Here is a 23,347-nt window from a genome sequence, read left to right as displayed (position 1 = left end):
TGAAGTGGGATTGTATGAGGCACTGATCCAGAGTCTGTCTATAACCTACAGTAGATGGCGTTAGCAGACAGAGTACCGGGACAGAAGTTTAGCAATGTCCTGAAGCAGAACAGATTTAAAATGGCCTAGAAAAAACATTTTGAATGAGCTCTAGGGTTGGGTCATTGTGTGCAAAACTGCAACATCGTCAATAGTCGATTCAATTGCTATGGACAGTGTTTACGTTCTTATGAACACTGAATGTACCATGTTAATGTTGTAAGCTAACGTTCCCCCGCTAGGTCTAACTAGCTGCCTAGCACAGACTACCTGGTATTGATCACATTGCAGTTACAAAAATGAGTAATACACCTTTTAATTGTTTTTTTCATTGGACAGACAAAAACAAAAAATTTCACCTCACAGAACACAGATTTGCTGGTCTACTGCTGCCTCGAGCAGTTAGTTTCATTGTTTGACTTTGGTGTTAGCTTGAATTCACCAAGTCACACAATAGCCCAAACAAACTAAACAACGAAGGCAGTGGTAGGCTGGTGTTCTGGGAGTTGAAATAGCTTTTGTAAAGGGAGTCTGGCGGCTTTGACGAGGGCATAAAACAGCTTAGCTGCTGTGCCGTTACACTCCTGCCTCCTTCTCCAAACTGGGGTGTGCCAACTGCCATCTACTGTAAGTAATACACTGAATGTGGAAAGATGGCTCATACAATCACACTTCAATAAATCCAAACTATCCCTTAAACGAAATACACCACTAAGTGCACAGTAAAAATCTCACGCTTTGCACAGACTGAGATGAAAAGAAATCTGCTTTTTATTTTCATTTGTCTTAGGATGCTTGCAATGCTTTTGAGCTTACATAGCTTTTCTTGTGTACACTGTTTATCCACAGTTTTCAGCTACATTAGCTCCATCAGGAAGGCAGTGAAGCAGAAAATGTCAGTGAGTAAACAGAGCCTTCAGGAGAGGACCACTATTTCAGTTGTCTCAGTGAAATAACTATAAACCTCTGCAGGTTTGCACTTAATTGCGTGTGCTTTCATTCAAACACATTTTTTTGTGGTGTCCTCATCCTTCTTTTTAAGGCGTTCTGGATCTGTGTGTTGCATAAGGTTAAGGTTTTAGTAACAACATGCAACAGTGGGACTTGAAGTCACTGTTAAAATACCGGTTCAGGGTCTGGTTAAGATCTACTGGAAGTGTTTCTTTTTTTGGTCTGGAAGCCAAATCAAGATCACAACAAAATAAAAGCTGAAGCAAACCAAAAGCTGGTGTAAATGAGATGCATTTGACAGTATGTATTCTGTATGTTGAAATCTGACAAGTCATTTTAGGACAGCCGTTCTCTATCTGCAGCTCAGGAACCCCGGAGGGCACTGCGTGGTGGAATGAAAAAAACGCTCCTCACTGTAACTTTAAAGTTCCCTCATGAACAGTGGAGAGATGGCTGCAGCTATCAATGGCCTACAGCAAGAGCTGCTTTACTTTTTGGAAAGAGCATCCTGAGCCAACAAAGTTGAGAAGAGCTGAGTAAGGCCTTTCTCAGGACACCAGAGATCTTTAGAGAGGGAGGGGATGTGTGAACTCACCTTGGGATCATAGTCGGGGTCGTTCTCCTCGTCAGCCTCCTCCTCTCCTTCCTGAACACACAGCACAACTTCAGACTACTGGCTCTACTCAACACCAGGACAAATAACACTGGAGAGATTTATGGTTTCAGTGTTGTGATAGATGTGGATATTCAGATGTGATCTCACCTCATCGTCCGCCTCCTCTCCCTCTTCATCGTACTGTAAAACACAAACAGGAGGATTAGCTGGGGAAAAGATTATTTTGAGGAGAGTCGAGCTTCTCCTGGAAAGTGAGTTGGAGGGACCAAAAGTTAGTTGGCCTGATCCGAGTCTGTGAGAAAACCATTGTGCATGCATTTAAATATAAGAAATGTAAATAAAGAATTAAATTAATACGGAGTTGTGAAATAAGTCAGCCAAAAGAAAAAAGAAAGCGGAATTATAAAAGTGCGCCAAGATTAATAATTATAAAAGTCCACTACAATAAATAAATATGGAATGGAAGTCAGCTGAATTTGTTTTTTAAATTATAAAATAAAAGTCTGCTACAATAAATGTGGGATTATAAAATAGAAGTCCACAGAAATAAATGTGGAATTATGAAATAAAAAAATAAAATGAAAGTCTCCTTAAATAAAAAATAAAAAAGTGGAATTATTAGATAAAAGTCCCTTGAAATATATACATGCTTGAAAAACGTAATTTAAATAAACTATTCATTGACTGATGGAACTATGTTGACTTACTAACTTTATTGCCTCACATATTCAGGATTCATTTAGTTATATTTATTTATGTATTCATTTGTTAAATATTGACTTAAATGGCACGCCCAATTGCCAAAGAATTATCCATTAGAACATTAGATAATGATCTTAATTACTATAAATCTAAAATGCGTTTCCACAACATTTCTTACAACGTGTAATTCCCTCATCCGTTCCACTGACAACACCAAAACGGTTCAGGAGTCAAGCAGAGCAGTTAAAACTTCTAGAATGGCGGTGTGTGTTGCAAACTAAAGACGACGCAAACACTTACATCGTCATCGTCGTCCTCGATGGCCTCTCCTGTGAAGTAGAGCACAGCCCGGGGTACGATACGCTCACGGATGAAGTGGCCAATTTCAAAGTCTGCAGCCAGGACCGCCTCCGAGTCCTCATCCTGAAGACAGACCGGCCGGAAGTCACATTTAAAACGGCACTTGTTAATATACTTTTTTATGGAAAGCATTCAGGCCTAGACTGCTTATTTAGCTAAATACAGTCATGGAAAAAAATATTAGAACACACCTTGTTTTCTCCATTTTAGTCTTTATTTTAATGCCTGGTACAACTAAAGATACGTTTGTTTGGACAAATACAACAACAACAAAAATAGCTTTTAAGAGTTTCATTTAAGAGGTATCTAAACAAATGTACTTTTAGTTGTACCAGGCATTAAAATGAACAACAATTTGAAAAAAAAAGGTGGTCTAATATTTTTTTCCCATCACTGTATGTGGTATACCTGAGAAAACTAGCTTATTAAAATTATTTTTGAATTGTTTTTTTTTAGTTTTTGCATCTAATACAAAAAAAAAAAAAAAAAAAAAAAAAAAAAAGTAGTTATTGCTTTTGTTGGGGAATTTGAAGTGAAATGTTGAGTAAACACAGACTTACCAACTCGCCATTTTCTGGAACTGTAAACAAGCAAAGATAGTTAAAGTTAATTAAAGCACAAACATCCAACTGATCCTTTTATGAAACACTAAATAAACCTGCTGAACCCTGGTATAGGCTAAAGACTTGTGCTGCGCTGTCCTTACCCTCTGGCGGGGTGAAGAAGTTGAAGAAGGAGTCATTGGGGACCGTTTTGGTGACTGTCCTCACTGTGCCGCGGCCCTTGTGCTTCTGTTTCTTCTTGATTGTTTTCAACGTGACGTTCTTGCCCTTCGTCCACTCAATCGTGCAACTGTGGTGAAACAGGAGGAGGAGGAGGCAGCAGGGGAAAGCAAAGTCAGTACTCAACATTTTAAATGTCAAATCTAAATTATATCTTTGGCTTATTTTTGGGGATCTAGCTGGTGAGGTCACTGAATCATAACTTGGTGGACATCAGAGAGAAAAGAGGCAGATGATATGGTATGCTTTCTGAATGATTAAAATACCCAGCTCCACCAGTTTAACATCCCAAAAGTGTCCATTATCTAGAGGTGCTTTGATTTCAGGAGGGCAGACACTGAACAGACTACTACACCGCCAATTCAAAAAAAGAAAATCAAGTAGTCTAGTATACCGGTATTTACGAAAAACTGAAGCTTCAGTTGTACAAAATTTATCGTCTTTGTACAGTCTTCATCCTTCAAACAGAGAGCCATAAAACAAGTTATAGGAAACCAAAAAAATAAATAAATACATTTTAAAAAAATTGAGAAAACTTACAATATCACAACTAGGAAATTTCCCATTGATGACGTATGAAACTCGCACAACACATGTGGAATATGAACAATGGCAGAGCAGATACGGCGGGCAGAGAGGAGCTCTGCCTGAACAGGGCTCCAGCTCCGTTATCTGGAACTGGTTTGGTTTGTCTGACGCGGCAATTCACCATGTGCAAATTTCGCAAACAGTTTGCTATCTACAGTGGAGTTTTTTGCTTCGACCACAGTAGCAGCAGCTCAGTAGCCGAGCAACTGAACCGCACATTAGCCTCACCGTTCACTACATAACGAGTGATTGGAGTTTGAACAGCTGTTGCCTTCAGACGAGTTTTTTCCCGGATGACCACACGCGTAAAGATATTGCGAGCGGTTTGAAGCAATTTCTGGAATTGGGGAATGGAAAGTGGACGAGGCCAAACAGGTGTCTGACCACGGACAGTGGAGCTAACATGGTTAAAGCAGTCGCCCTGAACCAGTGGACAGGTCTGTCCTGCTTCAGGCTTAACCTGCACACTGCTGTTGGGGATTACTGATCTTACTGTCCCTTTACTGTATACATGTGCATTTAACATACAAACACCCTCATGAGGATAATATTTAATGGAGATGGTCATCCAGGTGCACAATAACAGCTTAAACTGAAATCAGTTGAGTGTATTCTCTTTACACAGAACTTAAAGGTTTGTGTGTGTTTTATGTTCTGCTTATATAAATAGTTTATCAATTGTCCCTGTATTATCTCTTATTTTCATTGTTTCTGCCAATCTGTTCATTCTACTGCTCCGTAAAAGCACTTTGTAAACTCTATATAGCACCTTTAAAAACTGACAGACTAACGTGAACTGAAATAGACTTAATTTATATAAAACAAGTCTGATACAAGTGTCTGAATTTTCATTCATTATTTGTTTTGTTGTTTTGTGTTGGATGAGGGAGAGCAGGATGGACAGAGCTGTGGGAGTCTGCAAGAAGATTGTCAGCTTGTACCTAAGTGCATAATACAGATATCCCTGTCTCCTGAACGTGTGTTTATAATTTAAACAAATTTCAATGAAAATGTATATTTTTTGTATGTTTTTTGATTGATCATGTTGTCATTTGCACTATTTATAACCCAACAGAATAAATGGTGACTTGCATTTTGTTATAACATTTGTCCATTATATGTTTGAGTGAAGTGTTATATACATGAAAACGTGTACTAGTATTTATGGCTCTATGTTCCAGCCACTTGTCATTTCTACATACATGGTATTTTTTTTTTCCCCCCCATCAGTCGTCACTGATTGGATATCATTTTCAGTGAACTTTGTCTTAATTTATCAGACTGTATCTGCAGTTGCACTAGTTTGTGATTTTGATAAGCCAAGTTATTTTTGCTGTTTGCATTGGTTCTTTACTGCTTGTGTGCCAAACAATTTAATACATTTTAAATAAATAGATTCTGTTCTCACATTTCAGACTTGTTTGTTTGGTGTCACTCACTACATTTTTGCAGTACATGTGTACCACTTGAACCTAATTGATGTAGTTTTGTAGCCTTTGTTATTATTTTGGTGATAGATTTATAGTCAAAAAGATTAGGCTGAATTGGTGTTTATTGTGATTTTTATCGTTACCGTGATAAATACCAGAAATGATTGGGATACATTTTTTAGTCCCTATCACCCATCCCTAACCACAACATATTAATGAATATTAAAAACTAAGCCAAGACACATCAACACAGTTGTGTGCCATGCTCACCCTGTGCAGCACATGATCTCTGGTCCATCGAAAGAGAAGGGGTCGGTCTCGTCGGGCTCTGACCTCATCTTGTAGGTTTTTGTCAACACTGTGTTTGTGAAGAAGTCGTTGGGCTCAAAGTGGAACTCTAACGTGAAGCTCTGGAGGAGACAGAGACAGCTTGTGATTACAGACGGTTCAGCGTCAACAAACTGGTTCCAGCCATTTAACACAAGTCCTGCTCACTCACCATGGGCTGTCCTGGATCTGAGAACTTTACTTTAATATCTTGTAAATGTTTAAGGATGGGTTCATCGTGTTCCTGCGGAGAGAAAGGAATATACCAGGTTTTGTCATAATCCACACTGCAGAAACATGTTCTGCACAACTTGTCCAGCAGGTGGAAGCAAACCCTGACTCTTCATTGCTGGAATCAAACGCTGTCTGTGACCCATTTTCACTGGCGCCGTCTGGATGCACCTACCTGCAGCATGTCGCTGAGCAGGTCCACGTTTTTGAAAACCGTTAACCAGAACTCTGGGATGCCTTTGGGGTCTTCCTTCTCCTCGTCCTTCTTCTCTTCCTCTAACTTGGCCTTCTCCTTCATCTCGTCCTAGTTGAGGGAGACATTTTCTCTTCAAAATAACGCTTGCTCAACCATTTTTCTCTTCACATATCATGCCATATGGGAAACAAAGAGCTTTTCACCACCTACACCCACAGAGACGGCACTCGGCATTGGGGATTAGATGAAGGAAAGAAAAATATAAAGCAGAGAGCACCATTTAATTCTCCCAAAAAATAAATAGATTTTTTTTTTTTAAATCTGTTGCAATAGATTTCATCAACTGTACAGCTGCCTTGAAATACAGACATCTGAAATCAGTGGAAGGGACTGATTGAATCCCATGTTCTTTTTTAGCTGCATGCAGGTTGCCATTTTGGGAAGTGAAGCTTATTATGTTCTGGATGACACTATGAGCTACGTGCATGAAAGATAAGAGGGAAAAAAACAGAGCACCAAGTGTTCAGTCAGACAGGAAGCATGCAGGTGTATACGTCACCTGTACCTGCTTACTTACTGTCAGCTCTTCCTCCTCATCTGCCTTCCATTCACATTCCTCATCTGTGGGCTCATAAGCTGCTTTCACTATGTCACTTCTCTGGAAAGAACAAGAGAACACAATTCAATTTAGTACCAGTTGCACCAGAGTACATTTGGTCTATGTTTTACCCTGTGTTATGTGATTCTTCTGATTATAAACACCACCACCCCAGGCAAAAAGACAACAAGGTCACTTAAAGTCAAGTGTGAGGTGACAAGTGACAACATGGGCTATTCTTGGGAAAGAGGCAGTTTCTAGCCTTTGTTTGTTTACTTGAAAATAAAAGAGGCTTCATGACTGCATCAGTGATGTGAAAACATGCTGGTTGACCACCAGAAAAGGTCCACACAGGGAAGTGAACAAAAACCAAATGTAGTCCTCTATACTAAACCACAGCCCTTTTCATACTGTGTTTCTGCAAAAGTGCTTAACAAAACTCTGCAGTCATTACGCCTTGGGACATTCATACAGATTCTGCAACGGCGCGATATCGGCATCCCCAGTCTGAATTAACATTGCAATCCGGCATTGCGGAACAAAGTGGGAGGAGACAATAACAGAGCAGCGGCAGTATAGACAGTGTACAATTGCCGTGTACAATAAGTGACGGCAGCAACGAGTGCGGGATCACTTGGTCCGCCAAATTTTCTCTTATTTGACAAAACAATTCTTTAATTTTGTGGACACAAAATGCAGTTAAACGGCTAAATTGAACATATTGTATCGCAATACGCACATGCTTAAAATCTCAATAATATTGTATCGCTGGGCCTCTACAGATAATGTTGCATTTGTTCGGTGTGTGAACTAATTCCTGATGGTGGCAGGTCACCAGTATGAATGCGTTTGTAAATGGGTGAATGAGCACCGGCTGTAGTATTAAAGCGATTTGAGTGGTCACAAAAGATTAGAAAAGCGTTATGCAAGTGCAGTCCAGTTATGCCTCTGGGACGGTCAGATTGCAGTCGAAACGTCACAGAGGTCTTACTGCGGCAGTCTGAAGCAGCTAATAACCGTCAATACTGCCGAGTCATGCGTCCAAAAGCAGAATAACAATTTCATCTCCAACCAATGGTGTGATTCCAATGTGACTTTAGAAACTGTATTCAAAGAACGTAGTGGTGGTTTGTGTTCATTGAATGAGCCCTGGGGTTAAGACTTTATTTAATTGGAGCGGCTCTTATTTTTTTAATTTATTACAAGGTTGGTTATAAGAAAAATTACAAACTCACTTAGCATATTTTAATTCAGGGCCTTTTAAAAATGTTTTCATGAAGTGATTGCTCTTATTTTATCCCTGGGTGTCTCAAAACTATTTCATCCTTACCAAATATAGAAATAAGCTTCAATAATTGCTGTGACCTTCAGCACTCTTACAGTGCATCTGCAGCTGTATGTTTTTGTGCATCAACGAGTGAATAAATTACGTACTTTGTCGAAGAGGGGCTGATAGAGGGCTGCATACTTTCTCTCCAGTTCATGGACTTCTTCATAGAACTTTGCTTCAATGTGGGCACATTTGACCTGCAGGTTCTTGAGGGCGTTTACACGTCTCTTTACAACCTTTGGTAAACTGCAAGAGGACAGAAATAAACAGATGTGAGTACAGTCCTGGTGTAAAGATCAGCTTCTCTTTTTCTGCAAGTCCCAATACATCTCCATCTGTAGATGGAGATGTATTGGGACTTGCCAACAGAGGGTTAAAAGCCCTGCTCTAACCTCACGTTAAAGCAGATTACTTCTTCATACCCCTTCATATTTAATATTATACTACTGTTAGTATCCTTTGTGTTAATAAAGGCTAAATCAGCAGCAGTTCAATTCCCCGATCAAAATAGTAGCTAGTTGCAGCCCTAGCCATTATAGTATTCTTAGCAGGCTAGCATCCAACTGTCAAAATACATTTCTTAAACATTTAAATTGCTACAATACCCCAAAATTTCAAACACTGTTTATTTTGCATGTTTTGTTGTGTTCAAATTAAATCACTGTTTGTCTGAGGCCTCAGACAGCCTTGCTGGGAAGCTGCTTGAAGCCTTGAACATTAATCAACTTATTGTTGAGCAGTCGTTAGGAGATGACAGTGCTCTCCAGGCTTTGAGAGGTGGAGTGAGGCTGCACGCACTCAAGTTTCTCTGCAGTGTGGGAAATTAAACCGCCTGCACTATCCTGGCAAGGGGATGCATGTTTGGTCCCAAGTGCTGGGATGCTGTAACTGGTGAGTTTGTTGGTGACTGCCAAATACTTGACAAGTTGATCAAAGAGCTGCTTGCTGATGGTTTCTCTTAGAAAAGGAGCAGTGGGTGGCACAGCCCCGCAGCCAAAACACACAAATACATACACACAGCCTCCGCACCAGCTATATGACTGAAATGCTAAATTTAGCCAACAGTTCATCCATTAGGACATGCAGTGCCATTTTCCACACATTTTAATAAGTGATGATATTTGAGTACTTGCATTAAATTAGTCCCAAAAAAACATGTCTATACCTTACGTTAAGGCAAGAGGGAACTGTTATTCACTCAGCAATTCTGTTTAGCTGCCTTTGAGCAAAATGCTCCGACAATATTAAGGTTTTATTCACGTTTCCCTCAGCCACCATTATTCATGTTGTCAATCCATTCTGATGAAATAACCAGGAGTAACACAATTTACGATTAGATGAGTTGATGACAACACACATACAGTTTCTGTAGCTATTTGTGGGGTAGCCTAAAGCTGTAACCCTATATACTAAAAATAACTGAGTATGTGTAAAGTTGTTATAACCTTATATCATTATGTTATGCACAAGCCACTTCTTTAAAAAGACATACCAACTTTTACCAGCTATGAGGAAATGACAACAAGCAATATGTGCCATCTGAATGAATCGTCAAAGGCTTTGGGCATGCCTGTGTAGTAGCGTTTTCCCACTGACGATGCAAGTGTGGGGCTACCTGCACATAGCTCTCAAGTCAAGCATAATTAAAAAAACACCAATTTAAAACTACTATATCCTACCACTGATTTGTAGATACTTGTAGAATATATTAATTTATAAGGTTTACATGGGGCCTGCATAGTTGAATGCTTATTAGGAAACAGCTTGATATGCAAGTAAAATGAGGTAGATGAACTGATTTTGGTGAACTGACGAGTGTTTTTGAAGTGTTTTATATCTTCCTCTTAGTCTTTGCCTGCACTAGGTTGGAGGAGTTTTCTTTCAGTAGAGTAAGCCAATCAAAGCTGAGCTAAACGGCTGTGTATTAAACAAGCTGCAGACTGTACACAAAAGTGCTGCCAGTGAAGCTGGATCCTCCTCTTGCTTCTCTGCCATTTAAATGATTAGAAATTGACCCAATGTGGGTTGAGTCCTGACTTTACTCTCATGTGAGCAGCTCAGCAGCACAACAATGAAACCTGACCGGTTCCTCTGTTTAGGCCCAGACATCTCTGCTACTTTAGTGCGTTTTATCCTTTACTGAAATACTGCTGCTAAACTTGAACTTGATTTACATAAAAACATTTCTACTCAACAAGGCACATCCACCACTTAGAAAAGGAATTAGCATGTAAGTATTGGCTGAAGCAAAACATCCACCTACCATCGGCGTGTGAGTAAATGATTACAGCGTACGACTGAAAGCCCACAACATGACTCTGCAGCGTGGTTAAAAACATCTACACTGCAAGTTCCTCAGAGTTTTAGATTTAAAACAAATCTATTATCTTGATTTTATGTGTGATACTGCACCAACTGTCTATCACAATGACATATGGATTTTCATAAGCTAAGGTAAAAATCATCTTCTCTGCTTTAGAGTCTAGACACTGGACATCACAACTATGCTTCAGCTGATTCTGCTCTGTACCAACAGTAGAAGAAGACAAGCAGCATAAATGTGTTCTAAAATTAAGTTATCGCCAAAAATAAGATTCTCACCTCTCCATGTACCCTGACGGCGAGCCATTGAGACCATCCAGCCTCTCCTGCAGCGCAGCCAGGATCTGTGGATTCTGCATCATCTGGACAGTCAGCTGACGAGCTGCACACAAACACATACAGTCAAAATATGAAGGAAGGCAAATACATTAATGAGCATGGGAAGGGCTCTTTCACTTGTATTCTGAACTGAACCACAGCAGGAGGTCAGTATTATAACCAGCCATCCTGACATATAATGCACTGAGATAAAACATTGTTTAGCAGAGTATGGAAGTACTGTAGGGTGGAGCAGAAAAGTGCGGTTTCCTGCTCAGGCCGCTCAGCCATCTAACAAAAGTTTCAACATGCATGTTTCCTGCATATTGCGCATATTTCAAGTCACTAAAAGGTAAACAGTGAATGGCCTGGTTATGGGGGTGCATATTGCCAGTGCCTCACAGAGACAAGAGGAGGCAGCCGGCACTAAGGGATGCTCTTCCTTTGTGCAAGCAGACAGGTGACAGATGGTACAATCCAAGTGTCCGACACATTGCTTGCACCTATCAAAGCTCAGTCAGAGTGCTGCTGGCAGGTGAGAAGATTAAAGAGAATGCAAGTCACTTTTCTCTGTTGGCACATCCTGGGCAATTTGCTCCGAATGTGATATCAGCTAGCATAGATCAGCTGTCCAAGACTCTATATCCAGTCAAATAAATACACATATGTCTGTCTGAATTCACACAACAAGCTGTTCGCTGATACAAAATGCTTTTTTGAGGGATATATCAATGGAGGGTCACCTCCACCAAACAATATCACTGCTAACTGCTAGCACTTTCTGGCCTTGAGCAAAGAGGATAACCCCTAAACCCCTAATTTTTTAACAAAAATATGTACATGGATGGCAACCCCTACACATAATCCCAAATTCCATAGACACTTAAACCTTCTGTAAAATGTGGCCACATCTGAATCCACTGCAACAGAATTACAGCTCATCATATCAGCCTTTTGACAAAGGAGGAAATTACAAACCTTTCCAGTGACCTTTTACACCCTGATGCACTGCTCTACGCAAGCTTGTTGCATTTTAATTTTTTTTCTCTCCTGCATTGAGTCCATTTTTTCCATCAGTTCCTGAAAATATTATGCCCTGCAGATGGTAACAGGTTTTTCTTTGAGCATTTGTGGTTATATGATCAAAAAATCTGTGATTACTTCTGATGTTCCACATGTACAACAATGGCAAATTTCAAGTCATTGCAAAATGTATTTGCCTTTCTTGCTGTGTCAGGTCTGACAATCCATTTCTATCATCTCGTTCTGCATGCTGAAGCGTTTGATACCAGTAACCCTCCCAGTGTTGGTGTAAATGCAACTCTGCATTTGAAAAACCAGTTTCAAAAAATGAGGAACACCACCATTTGCAACATTGAATAATCTTGAAGATGGGGTGGGATGTTGCTGTACAATTTCCGCTATGGTGATGACTGGCATAGTTTCACCTTTTGTTTTTAAACAACAACCTTTTTGTTTTCTCACAGCATCCTTGATGTGTGAAATGTGAGGTTTCTTGAGAGTTTGCACTGCATGTTACTGTTGGCAAGTTGTATCCATGTATTAATCATGCATTTCTAATCTCGCCTCAGCTTCCAGACCTCATGCAAAGCTTTCCTGAGTGTGGCCTCTATGACAGATCAGTCGTAGGCAGCCGGAGTGAGCCTTCTTTCAAGTCTGGCTTTTAAAAGACTTGATAAAAATAGACGAGGCCAAACAGCCATCTATATCTATCCACAATGAGCCGAGAGTAGGCTAATATATGAGAAACCGTCTGAATCATTTATTGAGCATCAAAAGGATGCATAAACAGCATCAAGATCCCAAAAATAAAACGGATTAGTGCCTCCCAGCTCTGAACTACAATTCAAAATCATGTCATGCAAATAACTCCTCAGTTTAAGCACCAGGCAGAGGCGCACAAAATTCACACTGTTACTCTGCTTCTGGAATTACATTTTTACACAGGGTGATTAAAATCTGGATTTAGAACAAAATTATGCCTTAACCTCCTGCAAAAATTCACAACAGCATTAACGGACTGGTTATAACTATACTTACACATTGCTAGCAATCACAGCTTTAAAAAAATCTGTACTGTTTTTTTGCAGAGAGATCTACCTTTGCTGTTCTCATCTTCTCCCGTCTCCTCCTCTTCTACTTCCTCCACGTCCTCCATATCTGCCGGGTCCATCTCAGCCTGGTCTTTGCTGTTAGGGGGGAGACACAGAGGGGAGGAGGACAGAAGGGAAGGTCAGCCAAAAACACACACTTCAGAGTGTCTGAGTGCATAGAATTAACACCAGGCAACAACTACTTCTGGCATGTTAAGGGTGAGGCGGCCAGCAACTTTGGCCACCCTGCCTTCTGCTGCCACAGGCAGGCAAATATTGAACTTGAATCAATTTCTTGGTGAAACTGAAAACTTAAGATGGCTAACTTGTTTATTCTTAAATTATCACACAAATTCACAACTGAAGTGTCAAAGAATAAGCATGGGTTAAGTTCTTGACCCTGAAAATAAGTGATAGCTGCAGTCTACTTGCATGCCTTGTTCAAGGGCACATTTGTTGGTAATCGAGAACTGAAGTGGGGTCGTGTGAGGTACTTCTAGTCAGGCCTGGGCCACACTGCCTGTGTGAGCAGCGCGTGTCGCATAACCTCTTGGTTTTTATTTTGCCGCTTGCATTAAGAGGTTAGAGCAGCCGCTACACAGCCACTGTGTGGCTCAGGCATGGCTCGGCTGCAGCTAATCCTGTAGCGTTTCTGTGGACAGAACCCCCATTTATTGACACATTGCTTTTATTCCAAAATATTAGCAGGACCGCGTTGTGGAAAAATGCAGCAATTTGCACAGCTCCAAAGTTTATTATGTAGCGGCTATTTATTGTAGCAATTCAACAGTTGAAATTACATAATGTGTTTTATTATTTAGGGGAATGATCACAGGTTAGTCAATTTAGATGTCAGGCAGTGCCACAGCAGCAGAAACGCTGCCTGTGTTGACACTGCTCCAGAGCAAGCAACAACAGTTCAGCGAAGTCGTAGTCACTCAGTGCCCACGTCGTATTGACACAGAAGCTAAACAATGTACACCAAAGTCAAACTAACTAACCAATCGAGGCAGCAGCAGACGAGCAACTCCTGTGTTCTGCAACATAAAAGTACTGTTTTTGTCAAATGAGTCTGGTGGCTTTGAAGAGAATATAACGGCTTCAGATTTTCCCACATTTACTTAAACAGGGCTGTCTGACAGCAGGACAAAGCAGAAAAATGTCTATAGTGAATAAATGTACGGTTAAAATACATTTTGTTGCTGCCCCCATTCACCACTTACTGTGGGCAATAGGCTGACTATGGATAAGTTCCTCATACAACCCCATTTCAAATTATCTAAACCAACCCCTTAAAAACAGCAATAATCAAAATGCATTTGGTTTTTTTAGTAATGATTCTGCTCCAGGCACTGAAACATGACACCATACTTTAAGATGCAGTGCAGGAGAGCTCAATATGGAATACAACACAGCTTCACCAGCACGGCCTGATCCTCCTGTCAGTCTGCAGCACGAAATGAAAATCAATGGCCAACAGTGGAGTGTGTGTGTGTGTGTGTGTGTGTGTGTGTGTGTGTGTGTGTGTGTGTGTGTGTGTGTGTGTGTGTGTGTGTGTGTGTGTGTGTGTGTGTCTGTGTGTACACGAGAGAGGAGACAGACTGCATCAATTCCTGTGTTGTGTGACAGCCACAGGAGCATCACTCCTGATGGAATGATGTTTACGTCTATCATTCAAATGCTGCGAGGTGTTCTGTGTGTGTTTAGTGTGTAAAACTGTCAAAGTGCAATCTGATACCAGGCGGGGCATTTCAAAGCTTTTCGTAAACAACTGTTTCCATTAGGATTCATGATGAGAAAGGCTGCTGCACTGCACTGCCCTTTGGGTTTAATCATGTTGTCTATCTGACCTCGCCCCAATCAGTGACATCACAGCAGGTGCTTTCCTTTCAACTGTCAAAGACCCCCGTGGCCAGCTCCAGGCACCATAGGTATTGGACCAAAAGAGGAGACAGGGGGCAGAGAGGCCAAGTGTTTGACACAGAGCAGAACATGTACTTACTTGTCGATGTCTGCCATCTTAGCCGAGTCTCGAGTGATGCTAAAGAGAGAGAAGAGAAAGTAATTAGTTTAGAATGACTGGCGGGACACAAAGTAATTATTTTTGACTACTGCACCATATTTGGGTCAAACCGCATTTGCAAATAACTCCTGATGCCAATTTTAGGATGTTCAAATGGTGATGTTAAAGTTAGCAACATATGTTAAAAAAATGCTATAAAAGTATTTGTAAGTAGTTTAGTGCAATAACACTCAGGAGGCAACTACTACTACTAGAGGCTTTTCTTTGATTTGCCTCACAGATCACATTGCATGACCTTTCTTACTCCAGGTCAGTTTTAGAGATGTCCCAAGCTGATCCGAAGAATTGATACCAGGGTTGATTTGGGCATATCATTTATTTGATCAATATCGGCTAAAAAAGCCAATAAAAATCCAATTCTTTCTTGACAATCCTGTTCCACTGCTACGTTTCCTTTAACAGTTTGAAAAATACAAAAATTCACTGAGTTTGATGTTACCCACCATTAGCAATAACAGTCAAGTGTATAAAACGTTTAACTGTCCTTTCTCCAGTTTAAAAGACAAACATGGCCCGCAGCAAATCTTATCAACTGTCACTAATTAATGTCAATTCTGTGAGTAACTTGATGGCAGACTAAAATTAAACTTGTCAGGTTTGTGTGCCCTCTACAAGCTGGTGTTTGTATCTCCCAAATATCTTTAGTTGGGGAGGAACTATTCAGTCTCACCACTGTACAACCATGAGCAGAGAAATACATCCCCTCTCACATTATGTCAGTCACAGGGGGCAAGGGGCTGAACAAATACCACAAAGACCAACTCTCACACTCAGTGCTGAACAACAATGGACAAGAAGTTAATACTGCTGGACACAAAGTCCAGCAGCAGATCCGTCCTCTTTCCCTACATGCTTCCGCCTTCCCTTCATCCTGAGCAAGTACTCTACCTTGTGTCAACATTTTTTACTTCCGGATATTCCGTAACGTAGCAACCATGTGAGCTGCATCTCTGCTGAAACACTGCTTCTCTAAAGCACTTCAACCTGATATTTTCAACTGGGAAGAAAATGCTTTGAAGGACACACAGCCTTATGAGTGTAACACCAGCAAGTTTCTTAACAATGACAATTTGTCAGACAAGAGCATATCGACCACCCGACCAGAAGATGTCAGCCCTAGTAAATGAATAAAAGTATTGCACTAGTAGTATTGGCATATGGCAACTGTTTAAAGGACTCTGATCTTGGCCAAAAATAGGCCATTTAATAGGGATATCCTGACTTAGTATTTGCCTTCATGATACTAAAAACACAATTCTTCATTCTGTCTGACAGCTGTTAAACACTAGACCTCAAGGCATACATACTGCTCCTACACCTGTATGCACTACCTCCAAGATGTTAACATGCTGCTGTACATATCCAGCATAGATTAGGTTCCATTCTCTAATCCAAATCATGTTTTCATGCATTGTGTTCACATAGCCCTTCAGACATTCAAAAGAGCCTGCAGTACTACTAGACTTTGACCAAGTGATTTCCAAAGAGACTTCATTGTGTCACACTTTACATTTATGGTGATCCACCCCTTTTCTGTGTTGTGTTATGAGAACAGATTTAATAGAAAAATGAAAATGAGCATTACAAGTAATCCTACTCCGGTAAAACACTGCTGTGTGTGCACTACCCCCATCTGAGAGGAAATGCATAAAAAATGCATATAAAAAAAAGGAACCCTATGCAGCAGTCAACAACACTGAACTGACAGCCTGCATCCAACAAAAGATCAAAGAAAAGCTTTTCTTTTTTTTAACCCAGCTCACAGCTGAACAAGATACTCATTGAGATTGTTTCAACAGACTGTACTGTTGGTATACTGTCATATCAGCGATAGAGAAACATTTCTTTAGATGTATGCCTGTCACTACAAAAGAGTATAAACCAAGCTTCTCCAGACTGACTCAGTTCCCATGCAGAGGTCTCCCTAGATTTTTGAGGCTTATAAAAAAGATATTACCAAAATATTCTTCCCATTTTGAAAATGGATGTTACTATAGCAAATGATTCTCTGCCTCCCCCCCCCCCCCCCATTCTTTGAGGAAAGCTCTGTGAGACCAGTAAGTTCACATTGAGTAACCAATAAGTTGATTACCAGCAATATTGTGCATCTATTAAGGTTTCCTTCCACACAAGTTTCTGCACAAATGTTGAGGTCTTTTCCCCCACTACGACGTCCCTTTTCTCAGTTAATCACAGGCTTTGAAGCAAAGCTCCTGCTTCCACTGGACAATGAATATTTTCATTGACTGGGTTTGGAAAAGTCAGGCCACATGCAGTCCCCTTCTTGGTTGAGATCAAGCCTCCTGGAAGAGCGCTTTGACATTGCGGTGAAACACTGGAATTACAATTTCTGAATCAGTCATGCTATTCCAATGGGCCCAGAAAGACTTTTCCCATAGACTTAAATTTATGGGTGGGGTGATGCACTGACGTCGTCTACGTAACCAACTACTTAATCGTCTATGTAGATACGCCGATCCATGTCATGTATGTTGATGCTTCGCAAAAAAAAGTAATGGGGCCACCAGTGCGCAAGCTGAGGCAAAAAAACCTCACAAGTGTGGGAGTATTTTGTGCAGAGACCGAACAACATGGCGTCCTGCAAATTAGAAATGGCATATCACAGCAGTACCACAGCAATGCACGAGCACTTGAAGCAGAAGCATCCTGTGGCGATTTCCCAAGACGGAAGGCACTGGAAGTCATGTTTACCTTTTGTCTCGCCCCAAACGCAATATATATTTTTATTTTTCAGAGATTTTATGCAGAACTGTGAAACCAGTTAAGACAATATTTTACAATTTTTACTTGTTAGATGTTCTATTCTGTAGTTACTGTTAGTAAGTGACTTAAATTTGTGCATTGTTTTATTTAACTGTTGTATTGTTAAATTTAGATTGCATTACATGCCATTTAGTTAAATAGCACAAACTCTTGCATTATCTTTGTTTTGGAGAGAGTTTATATTGGAGATTACCAGTTACGACAGTTGGGGAATAATGCCCTACAGTGCATACTTTTTTGGCAATTCAGTGCTGCCTCAAATATTCCTCTTTCATCACTGAAGTATCAGGTCACTACTGATCAATGTAAAAACATCAGCTCCCCCACATGTGTAATACGTTAACCACGGGCCTCATAACTTTACATTTTGGATTATGATAAGTGTTTGGGTTGCCCCTGCCCCGTCTTACTCCCTCAGGACAGATAGAAATAAAACCAAACAACCACCAAGTCGGTCACACCCTCCAAACAGGCGCAACACCACTAAATGACCAAAAATCATAAAACCCCTTGACATAGTACAGGGAAAGACAATCACAACCACAAAGACCCACTGGTGGAGCATTTGTCCCAGTACACCCTGGACCTGATAGAAGTAGCAGGTGATCATTCTACTTCCTGTTACCAAATTATTAGACAATCCTGCCCTTTTTCAAATATAGTGTACTTAAAATATTCAATTTCTAACACAATCCATTTCTAGAACTAATCAAACCCTATTAAGAGCTTTGTGCAGCCTCCTAATCTAGATTTAATTTTTGACTCACCACCTTTGGCTGGTAAATCCTCTCATGACTAAGTAACAAAAATATTTTGTTCAAAGACGGACAGCTGTACAGCTAACGCATAACAGAAATAAGCATTTAGTGAGGTTAATGTATGATATAGGCTATGGGCCTACAGTCTATGCTGGGGAGTCAAGCATGTTCAGCATTGATGCTGGTGCAATATGGACACACGGGACGTTCAATATTAATACATTTTGAATAAACAAACAGTGCTATGCCACAGCGGGGGCGGTTGCAGGCTTCAGGGCTCTGCCGCTAGTCGTGCATGTTGTGTGGCAAAACAACTCAGCTAAAATAGTCAGTGGTTCTATCATAGCGACATATATGTGAAATAAGTACCTGCCGTAACAGTATTTCGCAATTGTTCCGCACCGTGAAAACCCACAGAGTTTTGCCACTGGATTCTGGTTATATTACAGTTACAACCAAACCAGACACCCTTCCTTAGAGGCCGGTTTCTGAGCGCAAGCACTCTCGACTTCAGAATGGTTTTTTTAGGGGCGGAGTTTTGGGAGATTTGGGGGCCCAAGGCATTGCTTTACATTTCATAAAACTTTTGAGTGGCATAGATATACATTCGTCTGCCACAGTTGCAGACAGAGAAAAAAGTTAATTTCAAACCCCAGGGCTCAGCAATATAAATATATATAGTCAAAACTATATAAAATTGTCTGATGTGTACGTTTTTTCTGTATTGCTTCCATCACAATGTATAAAATTATGACATTTGACAGATCTTTGCAAGTGGGAGTGAAGCTGGAGGGAACAACACAGGCGCTCGTGTGCCTATTTAGATCATAAAAATAGGCTTTACCATGTGGTCTTTTCATATAGATTATTTCTTGAAGTAAATGAAAGCATGCCTTATTGTCATAAATTGTTGCCTTATCTCAGGATATAAGACTTTGACCATATTGCCCAGCCTTATTGTGTTATACATTACATGTGGAAAATATGACACTCATTTTTACCATCCAATCCACTTCAAAACCAGAATTATACATTGACACTTTAGCACATGGTCAGTCAAAAATCACCTAGAGCAGACGTTCATATTGATACAGAGGTCCCTAATCCTGGTCTTAGTTTGTCACCTTCCTGCTGGCTTATTATCCTGTCAAGTAGTTAATTGTATTCACCTGTCATCCCAGGGGGAAAACCAGCCCTTATGAGATGGCGACACTTAAGCAACAGCACAGCTCTCTGTCCCAAGGCCCAGACGTGAGAGCCTCTAGAGCCACACGTGATTGGAAAAAAATCAGCCACTGAGATAACTGTTTTCATTGTTAGCCCTCTAAGAAAAACAGTTTCAAAACCAAGAGAAGGCCTTTAAGATTTTTTTTAATGAGCAGGATGGATATCTCTGCAAAGCCATATCACCACCATATATATTAGCTGGCCTACATTCAGCTAATACAGCAAGATTATTCGACTACAGAGCTGATGTGACAGTTCACTGAGCTCAGAACAAAGTCACGTGGAAGATCAAATTGTTTCTTCCTCCATCAGGGGATGATCAAGTGATGAAGAGAGCAGTCTGTGTGTTGACTGATTTGTGGCTTTATTCATATCCCATCCCAACGTACTTTCTGACATTTTTTTAAATCTAGAAATACACTTTAAAGCTTTCCCTCTTGTGGGCGTCCCGGTGGCTCACACTGGTAGAGCGCGTACCATTAAGGCTGAGTCCTTCCTGCGGCGGACCCGGGTTCGAATCCGGCCTGAGGTCCCTTTGCCGCATGTCCTCCCCTCTGTCTCCCCCTTTCTATCTATCACTTTCAATAAAAGCAAAAATGCCCAAAAAAATCTTTAAAGCTTTCCCTCTTTACTCAACAATGGTCCAAAAAGCATATGATGAAATAATAAAAGCACATATGCCCCATGTGACACTACAACACCTAAAGTAAGATGACGCCCAGCACCCAAGCCATCTTGTATTCTCTATTATGCCAAATTATTAATGTGAAAGTACTGTAGAAAGCTTTTAGCAGCAGCACACATTTTTCATGTGTACTGCTGTTGCACAAAAATGTGATGTCAGGGTATTTCAAGTTCAATACTTGCTCTTTGACAAAAAATGTTGCCAGTAAACAGCATAGTATGGACAAACTGCTCTAATGGGAGACCAGTCTCTCACTATATCTATAAAATTTTGTCATAAAGGATATGGAATGCTACATCCACATCTGACCTGTGCCAAGTGATGACTCATGATGCGAGACATATCTGATATATTTGGCATACATTACAGCTTTAACAAGTCAGTTTGGAATCCATCTGCCTGCAGATAAAATATACCTTATTATCATATTGTCACACTGTTAATTAATCGCCTAAGTCATTTTTGTCAAAATTGGGTTTTTTGCCTAAATCATCTCATGATGCCTGCCAGCTGTGGTAAAATCACCTACACCCTCAGTTGATCAGATCATGTGATTTTACCCCTTTAAGACAATGGCCTATGTCAAGTGTGTGACTTAAGTGGATTTATTATGCCCAAGTCAGAATAAAATGTGACTTAGGCAATTTTGAACATGCCTTTGTGACTTAAGCAAGATATGGTAACACTTTATTTTGAAGGTGTCTACATAAGAGTGACATGAGTGTGTCATAAACATGACATGACAAGTATCATGAACATTAATGACATTTTTGAAGTAACATTAATGCTCATGATACTTGTCATGTCATGTTTCTGACAGGCTTGTGTGACTCTTATGTAGCCTTCCTCAAAATAAAGTGTTACCATATCTTGCTAAAGTCACAAAGGCATGTTCAAAAAATTGCCTAAGTCATTTATTTCTCTTAAGTTACATAATTTACACAGTGTTATTACTATGCCAATAGCCATCCTTTGTTACATGCTTTTTGAGTGAAATGATCAATAAATGTCATATGTTACACTTTTGGTGAAGTTTTTTGTGTTTCCTGCAAATCTTGAAAAAAACAGTTAAGCGATTATCTTAACAGGGTGACGACATGTATCCGGCACTCTAACCACACAGACCTTTTACTTTCTAGGAGAAGCCTTTGCTCCTAATCCTGCCCAGCGACCACGTGTTGCATGCTCAAGTCTAGCAACCCATCAATGACTAACAAAAAGCCCCGGGTGGTTTGCCTGCCTGCTCACTCTGAAGCCACATTTTCAAACTTCATATGCACCAAGCGAGCCAGCCAACCTGTTGAAACATTTACTGTCGGACGTCAAACAACAAATGTCCACTCGCTTCCTCCATAAGCAAGCCGAGGCTAGTAAACAGGCTAACTTTAGCCGGCCTGTCCGGTCTTGTCACTGCACTGCCTCGATGTGTCTGGCTACTTAAGCTAGCTTATGTGCTGCTAGCTTGATGCGCACTACTTGGGCTGAGCAAGTGGGAGGAACAGCTTCGACAGGCACGGTACTGCCGCTAGAAAATATGGGCCAGTTAGGAAGTGCTGCCAAGGCTCTAGTACAGGGATGGGCAACTGGAGACCCGGGGGCCGCATACGGCCCTCACCTTCACTTGAAGTGGCCCTCAGTACAACTACATGCATTTGAGCATGAAATCGTAAAAGTGCAGCGTGAAAACGCACAAAATTACTTATTGCAATTAATGTTAGTCTGCTGTTCTTGCACTGAAAAATAAATCACTGTAAGTGGTTATTTTTTATTTGCTTCAAAACCTCCTGTATTCCTATGTTAAGTTACTGCACTGTAAACATATTTAAAATTGCAGTTTCATCATATCTGGTTAAGTGTACGGTCCTATATGTGGCACTGTGATAGTGTCCATGAAAAATTGTGGCCCCCTCCAGCATTTAAGTTGCTCATCCCTGCTCTAGTACAATGTTATAACCAGCTTTTGTTATGTAATAACACCGGCTAATTATCCAGTTAAACCAAACGCCGTGCGCTGTATCCCCGAAGTCCAGACTCCCATCCACAGCTCCCCACCCAGAGGATCATCCTCCAAAAAATAAGGTCAACTCCAACATTTCAAGATACAAGACACGTGTCAACAAATGTCGAAAAACGCTGACAATTACGCCAATTATCTGACGCCTTGTCGTTTCTATCAATGTTATGATTGTCATAACAATCCACGGTGAACGGACATAAACGATAACGGTTGTTTTATTATTTTTTTTAATCGCGTGTAACGTTAACACACACATCATGGTGGAGCCAGTCTCAATGGCTGCTGCTGCTGTCTGACTTCACTAGCATTAGCAAAGCCGAGCCGTCTCCCTGTGCCGCTCTTAGTTAAAGCAGTAGGATTGAAATTTAACTTCTGACACGACGCACAAGCTTAGGGCATTGGTGCCGAAGCCATTTCCAAGTCCTGTCTCTTACCTTCGCTATGTGGCCGGAGGCTGGAGTGGTGAAGCGGCGCTGCGCAGTGAAGAGGTCCCGGGGAAGAAAGAGACTCCGCTCCGATGGCGGTAAAAGGGAGAGAGATCCCGCCGCCTGCGCTCATATACATCCGACGTCATCACGTAAACCGGCAGTCACCGAGGCAACGCTGTTGATGGGAGGGGCGGCTGGGAGGATGCCCCTACAGGGCTGAGCATTAAAGAAGTATATTTTAAGATAATTCACAGAATTTAGCCATCTAAAGTTTAGACTTAAACTGCTCTTTCTGTGAAGGACACCCTGAAGATGTTTTTCATTTATTTTGGTCTTGCCCTTTTTCAACTATATTATGGGAAGATATTTGTAACAGATTTCTTTTTTCGATTGAACCTCATTTGTCCCTGTGCTTTGAACAATGTTTGGTTTCACTGACTTTCCTTCTGCAAAAGACAAAC

The 23,347-nt window shown here is 40.8% G+C and overlaps 1 protein-coding gene across 6 annotated transcripts in view; it reads right to left on the bottom strand.

Annotated features, from left to right (window-relative positions):
* nap1l1 (nucleosome assembly protein 1-like 1) overlaps nt 1-23,007 on the bottom strand; it is a 28,356-nt gene extending 5,349 nt beyond the window's left edge. For 4 of the 6 annotated variants that reach the window (XM_059325650.1, XM_059325651.1, XM_059325646.1 and 1 more), the window contains exons 1-14: nt 22,893-23,007; nt 14,907-14,945; nt 12,912-13,000; nt 10,752-10,854; nt 8,255-8,396; nt 6,788-6,880; nt 6,202-6,330; nt 5,968-6,039; nt 5,739-5,878; nt 3,375-3,520; nt 3,229-3,248; nt 2,609-2,731; nt 1,754-1,786; nt 1,586-1,636 (exon numbers count right to left, since the gene is read on the bottom strand). In XM_059325650.1, coding sequence (XP_059181633.1) covers nt 1,586-1,636; nt 1,754-1,786; nt 2,609-2,731; nt 3,229-3,248; nt 3,375-3,520; nt 5,739-5,878; nt 5,968-6,039; nt 6,202-6,330; nt 6,788-6,880; nt 8,255-8,396; nt 10,752-10,854; nt 12,912-13,000; nt 14,907-14,923 — 1,158 coding nt within the window. In that variant the 5' untranslated portion in view covers nt 14,924-14,945; nt 22,893-23,007. The remainder of the gene's footprint in view (nt 1-1,585; nt 1,637-1,753; nt 1,787-2,608; nt 2,732-3,228; nt 3,249-3,374; nt 3,521-5,738; nt 5,879-5,967; nt 6,040-6,201; nt 6,331-6,787; nt 6,881-8,254; nt 8,397-10,751; nt 10,855-12,911; nt 13,001-14,906; nt 14,946-22,892) is intronic. The other 2 variants (XM_059325648.1, XM_059325649.1) reach the window with 1 other exon arrangement.
* Nucleotides 23,008-23,347: the final 340 nt, after the last annotated feature.

The sequence above is a fragment of the Centropristis striata genome, chromosome 22 (assembly GCF_030273125.1).
Source record: "Centropristis striata isolate RG_2023a ecotype Rhode Island chromosome 22, C.striata_1.0, whole genome shotgun sequence".
Lineage (NCBI taxonomy): Eukaryota > Metazoa > Chordata > Actinopteri > Perciformes > Serranidae > Centropristis > Centropristis striata.
The sequence above is the reverse complement of the archived record's forward strand: the minus strand, read 5'-3'. Positions and strand labels throughout refer to the sequence as shown.